This window comes from Leptonychotes weddellii, unplaced genomic scaffold, assembly GCF_054177405.1.
Source record: "Leptonychotes weddellii isolate Sample4059 unplaced genomic scaffold, ASM5417740v2 HiC_scaffold_12272, whole genome shotgun sequence".
NCBI classification, from domain to species: Eukaryota; Metazoa; Chordata; class Mammalia; order Carnivora; family Phocidae; genus Leptonychotes; species Leptonychotes weddellii.
In genome coordinates, this window is record NW_027701307.1 from 1 (window position 1) to 6,333 (window position 6,333).

At 47.3% G+C, this 6,333-nt stretch overlaps 1 protein-coding gene across 1 annotated transcript; it reads right to left on the bottom strand.

The window, feature by feature from the left end:
• Positions 1 to 706: 706 nt before the first annotated feature.
• Positions 707 to 6,327, bottom strand: LOC145718220 (integrin alpha-X-like). Its single transcript, XM_081809678.1, has 9 exons — positions 6,262 to 6,327; positions 5,932 to 6,072; positions 5,629 to 5,838; positions 2,607 to 2,737; positions 2,320 to 2,477; positions 2,023 to 2,177; positions 1,183 to 1,314; positions 1,020 to 1,093; positions 707 to 860 (listed from the first exon to the last, which is right to left on the bottom strand). Exons 1-9 carry the CDS (start codon positions 6,304 to 6,306, stop codon positions 806 to 808), a joined length of 1,101 nt encoding a protein of 366 aa, XP_081665804.1. The 5' UTR covers positions 6,307 to 6,327; the 3' UTR covers positions 707 to 805.
• Positions 6,328 to 6,333: the final 6 nt, after the last annotated feature.

Genomic DNA, 6,333 nt, shown 5'->3' on the forward strand with positions numbered 1-6,333 from the left:
AGTTGGTACAGCCACTTTGGAAAACAGTGTGGAGGTGCCTCAAAAAGTTAAAAATAGAGCTACACTATGACCCAGCAATTGCACTCCTGGGTATTTACCCCAAAGACACAGATGTAGTGAAAAGAAGGCGCATATGCACCCCAATATTCATAGCAGCAATGTCCACAATAGCCAAACTGTGGAAAGAGCCGAGATGCCCTTCAACAGATGAATGGATAAAGAAGATGTGGTCCATATATACAATGGAATATTAGCCATCAGAAAGGATGAATACCCAATTTTTACATCAACATGGATGGGACTGGAGGAGATTATGCTAAGTGAAATAAGTCAAGCAGAGAAAGTCAATTATCATATGGTTTCACTTATTTGTGGAACATAAGGAGTAGCATGGAGGACATTAAGAGAAGGAAGGGAAAAATGAAGGGGTGGGGAATAGGAGGGAAAGATGAACCATGAGAGACTATGGACTCTGAGAAACAAACTGAGAGTTTTGGGGGGAGGTGCGGGGATGGGTTAACCTGGTGATGGGTATTAAGGAGGGCACGTACTGCATGGAGCACTGGGTGTTACACAAAAACAATGAATCATGGATCACTACATCAAAAACTAATGATGTACTGTATGGTGACTAACGTAACATAATAAAATAAATAAAAATACCTTGCTAGCTGCCACACGTCGATAAGACAGCCCTGGTGGATAGAAGAAGGTGACTATGGTTCCATAGGAGTCCTCACCATCATTCCTCACCGTCACTTTCATATTCATCTCCCGGGTACTCCCCACCAACAGCGTCTTCAAGCTAGGTGTTGGAGCAGAGGGCAGGAGATGATTCTGGGACTGAGGCTAGAAAGGGTCTGGGGATGAAACACAGAGTGGGGAGGTAGGGGAGAAATAGGGGACAGGATGTTTTTCTGAGCACAGGCTAGAAATGTTAGGGAAAGCCAGAGCAAGAGCTCCAGATTCCAGAAAAGGAGCCGGGGAACCAGGGCAGGTCTAACGGAGTGGTAGCTCACCCTGAGACGCCAAAGGAGATGCCAAGGTCATCCTGGCAGACGTGGTCAGCTCCACAATTCTTCTCAAAGGGGAGCTGAGAGGGAAGGCAAAGCAAGGTTTTCCCCAAGATCTAGAGTCCACACCCTCCACTCCCTTCTGGAAGATTCCAATACCAGGACTTACAGAAGCTGTGTAGTATCTCTGAGCATCCACAGCCAACATAGGCCGGAGGCTTCCAAAGGAAGTGATAGGCTTGCCCACCAGGGAGAAGTTGAGACGCAAGGTGATGGGGGTCACTGAGTCCTCCACACAGGCCTAAAGGATGGACATTGAAGACAGCAGTGGCAAGGAAATGCATCTTCACAGTCACTAGCTATGTCCTGTTCCCTCATCTGCAAAATGGGGTCATAAGGATACCCAGCTGTGCTCAATTGCTACAATTCCACCATTTAGAACCTCTGCTTTGCCTGATTTCTGCCTTGAATTCCTTCCCCACAGCATCCCACATGGCTCACTCATTCTATTCAGGATCTTCCCAAACTTTACCTGATCCAAGAGGTCTCCCAACATCTTCTCTACTCTCCTCCCTGACTTTATCTTTTTTCATAGAATTCATCACTACCTGACATCTATTATCTAGGAACTTGATTTTTTTGGCCTTCTCTCAGAGTTTCCTGTGGGCATGACTGTTTTGTCCACTGTTGCGTCCCCAGTGCCTAAGACAGGACCTATCTCAGAGAAGCAGCTCCTAAAAGAATCCCAGTGCATCACCCCATAGTTCTCTGAAGCAGTGGTACTCTCCTAAAATCCAACTGTGTAGCCTCAGCCATTGCAGGTGATCCATCCATTTACTCATTTGCTCGCTCACTCATCAGCTAACCAGTGTTATGCACCTCCTGCATGCCAGGTCCTGTGGTAGGGCTAAGCCACAGTGAGAATCAGAACACACCCTGTTCCTTCCCTGCCCAGCCCATCGCCAGCCGCAGGATCTCTGCCATCCCCAGGACTCTGAGGTCCCCTTACCAGGAGGAGCAACTTCACAGTCTCACAGTACTGTCCCAGCCCAAGGACTCGGACACGAGTCAGATTCCAGGTCTTTGTCTCCTCAAAGATGGCACGAGGACTCTGGCGGCCTGGGTCGAGGGTCAGGTCAAAGGTCACAGAGCTTTGGAGGTTACCTGTAGGGGAAAGGAGGAGATAAGGAGGGCTGAGAGAGCTAGAAACTCCCCAGGTGGACAAGGGTCAAGGCAGGAGACAGGAGCCCTGAGTTAAGGGACTCTAAGGGCCAGGGTATCTTGGGTCAGAGAGGCGAGGACTCACCCAGCCGATTCTTGGGACTTTCATAAATATAAAGACAGACATTGGCGTCGCCCAGTGCATTGACAGAGGAGGTCTCCTCCCGACACTCAAACAGAGACCTGGCTATCTCTGCAGGTTTGAATCGGATGCTCATCCACACCCTGAGTACAGGTCTGGTCCTAAGGGCAGAACACTGAGTTGAGGGCAGGTCCTTGGTCCCAGAAGGGCGAACTGGGATGGGGGTGGGGAGGCTGAAATCCTAGGCAGACTTAGGATGATCTGGAAGTGTCTGAGGAGGACTTTCTCACCTGAGCAGCAGCACCTGCCCGTGGGCCCCCACGGCCAGGTCCACCAGTCCATCCAGGGTAAGGTCCTGACCCCCACTCAGCGACTGCCCAAAATACTGGAGGCTGGGGGAGAGCTGGGAGGCTGAGATCCTCTGGACAGAGAGAGAAAGGCAAGTCAGGTTGAGGGTGATGGAAACAAGTTGGAAATCAGCAACAAAAGGAACAGTGAGGTAGGAATGTGGGAGACAGAAAGAAGAGCTCAGTAGTGAAAAGATGTCACCAGAAGTGCCTAAAAAGAGGAGGTGGGGTGGGGAAATGATGACCAGAGAAAAGATCCCCAAGACAAAAATGAAGAAGTGGTGATTGAGAGTTTGGTCTGGTGACCTGTGTCTCATTCATTCATTCTTCTACTTAGTCTCAGGTCCAATTCTGGCTCTGCTCATGAGCCATGAGGCCTTGGGCCAGGATCCAATCTTACTGTGCCTCAGTTTCCTCATCTTTCACATGGGGATAATAATATCTTAGAGTTTAGCTGTGAGTAGTAAATGAATTAATGCATATAGTTCTTTGAACAGCAAAAGTCACTAGTCACTGATTATGATGAGTATTAGAGCTAGAGGGGACCTCAGAGCTCATCTAGCCCCACTTCCCACTTTGCAGACAGTGCCTAGGCCACACAGCCTTTAAGAGGCCAACTCCAGACCTGAAATCAGACCCTCTGACCCCAGGCCCCTTTTTGCTTCTGAGGACCACCCTATCTCTTCAGAGGACAAAGAGGGAAAAAGTTGGGATGGGAAGTGGCTGTATCCATAAGAAAATTCTATGCTCTGGAAACTTGCCTCCCCTGTGGGTTCCTTCTCTTTTATTTCCATTGCTCCTATGATGACCAACCCCTTGGAGAATGTGCCCTTTAAAATTTCTAGGCACTGCTGGACTGGCAGACATTAAGCATAGTAATAATAAAATGAAAGAGAAATCTAAGGACATCTGGAAAAGAAGAGGTAGGTAGAGATAGCACAAACCCAGTCAAGTAGTCTCATGCTCAAGAAAACTGATCTCACTGCCATATCCTCAGGTTGGTGTGTGGGCCCAGTGGGAACAAGGCAAGTCTTTCCCAGTCAAGTAATGTGGTGGGATACATCATAGTGGGAAGGAAGAAAATCATGGTGGACCAGCAGATCTGGAAAGGCCTCCTCTTAGAGTCAAGCCTTCCAGGTATAATTCAAGTGATATTTGCAGTTGAGGGTGTTCATAGATATGCTTTTAAACTGCTGCAGCAAGGGGAAGTTAAAGCAGTTGGTCTGGAATGAATGCAGTTTCTTGACATCAGGTGTTATTGTCAACAAAGCTTTTCATTCTCTTCCTAAAGTTCCAAGTTCTTTAAAACCCCTTCAATTGTTAAACTGTATTACACTATGTATATACTCTATATGTACTAACTCATTTAATCCTCACAGCAGCAGCCCAGTGAGGTTGGTTCTCTTACTACTACCATTTTACAGATGAGGAAACTGAGCACAGATAGGTGTGTAATGACTAAGATCCTGTAGCTAGGAAGTAACAGAACTGCAGGGATCTTCTTTGACATTTCTAACGTTTTCTGATATAATTCATATACCATACCATTTACTCTTTTAAAGCATACAACTCAGTGGTTTTAAGATGTTCTCAGAGTTATGCCACTATCACCAAATCAATTTTAGAACATTTTCATCACCTGCCAAAAAAATGCATACCCCTTATCACTCACCCCCATGTCCCTCATTTTTCTCCACCACCAGCACCTGACTACCCCTTATATACTTTCAGTCTCTATGTATTTACCTATTTACATTTCAGATAAATAGAATCATACAATATGTGCCCTTTATTTTCTGGCTTCTTTTACTTAGCATAATGTTTTCAGGGTTCATTCATGTTATAGCAAATACTAGTTCTTCATTCCTTTCATGGCCAAATACTATTCCATTGTATGTATATTTATTTACGATGGAATTTATGTGTTCATCAGTTAATGGACATTTGGATTGTTTCCACCTTTTAGATATCATCAATAATGCTACAGTGAACATTCATGTATAAATTTTTGTGTGGACATAGGTTTTCAATTCTCTTGGGTCATACAGTATACAATTGCTTGTCATACAGTAACTCTACATATAACTTTTTGAGAAACGGCCAGATGTGTTCCAAAGTAGCTGCAGCATTTTATATTCCCACCAGCAAGGTTTGAGGGTACCAAATTTTCCACATCCTCACCAACACTTGTTATTATCTGTCTTTTTTATTCTAGCCATCCCAGTGGGTGTGAAATGGTGTCTCATTGTGGTTTTGATTTGCTGATGACTGATGACTAATGATATTTAGCATCTTTTCATGTGTGTATTAGTCCTTTGTATGTGATCTTTGGAGAAATGTCTATTCAGATCCTTTACCAATTTTTTAATTGGGGCTTTCTTTACATTTTGCCAAGGGAAGAAGCCCTCCCTTTTCAGGGAACTTTCCGCATCGAGACAGACATTTGGCAGGACTGCTGATGGCATGAGTGAATGGTCATATAGCATCCAGGGAGAAGAAGGGGTGAGTAGACAGGCAGACTGAGGCAGCCAGACCTAGTCAGGCAACAGGGAGCCACCAAGAAACCAAGAACTGGGTTAGAAGTCAGGAGATTGGAACCTACCTCATCACCTTTCCTGATCCACTGTAAACCTTGGACAAGTCAAATCATTGATATTCTCCATGCCCCAGATTTCATTTCTAAAGTGGGTCTGTTAATGCCTGGCCTATGTACCTTGTAAAGCCACTGGGGGATTAAAAGGCCTAAGTGGAGATGTCACTCAAGAATCAAGTCCTCATACAAAGCAGAGAACATACCAATGTGTTCATTTCTAAAATTCCACAGATTTTGCTTGCTGCCTACAAGGTGTCAGTGCTGGGCAAAGGAAGTAAGATGAGGTAAAGGAGAATTTTCTAGGTGGCAGAATAGAAAATAAGGAGAAGCAAGGAAGAAGTTGTAACAACCGGACCTGTGACTGGGCCTCACCTGACTGTGGGAGGTGCTGATGCCCAGTCCTGAGGTTCCATGAAATAAGTAGACAGCACCCCGGCTCTCCTGCTCTCCTGGGGCCCCGATGGCCACGTCTGTCAGCTTGTCCCCATTCACATCCCCCAGCACTGTCAGGGCTGCCCCAAAGCGGCCCCAGGGGTGGCCCTGCTCCCCACAGAGAATGACCTCACATTGCCACTTAGCCCTCTGTAGAACAAAACCAGTGTCAGGTCCCAACCCAGGCAACCCCTCCACCCCACACCCAGGCCTCACCCAGCCCAGCTCTCATCAGACACTCACCCCCTGGGGCAAGGGGCACACAGACACCTGGCCCCCCCGGGTCGGCTTGTAGTAATGGGGAGCCCCGATGAGGACAAGGTCAGAGCTGCCATCTCCATCCACATCCACAGTGCAGAGGGAGGCCCCAAAGTAAGAGCCAATCTGCAAGGCAGAGCCTGAAGTCATCCTGCCTGCCCCTGCCAGAGGCACCCCCTTCTGGGACTGGACCCACTTCTCCCCAGCCACCAGGACCTTCCCCCCACAGGCTCCCAAACCCCTTCATCTCCTCCCCCTCTGCCCCTGGAGACCCTGCCATCCTCATGTTCCACTCTGGCTTCCTCAACACCCAACCTGAGTCCCTGTGACTTCAGCCTTTGGCCTCCATTGCCCAGACATCTGGGTGAAGATGACAGCCTTCCCGGT

Coding starts and splice junctions, on each gene's coding strand:
- LOC145718220 (XM_081809678.1), bottom strand. CDS start 6,306: ATGTCTGGGCAATGGAGGCCAAAGGCTGAAGTCACAGGGACTCAG. Junction 5,839..5,931: donor TGTGCCCCTTGCCCCAGGGG/GTGAGTGTCTGA, acceptor TTTGTTCTACAG/AGGGCTAAGTGGCAATGTGA. Junction 1,315..2,022: donor CTGTGAAGTTGCTCCTCCTG/GTAAGGGGACCT, acceptor TCCATCCTTTAG/GCCTGTGTGGAGGACTCAGT.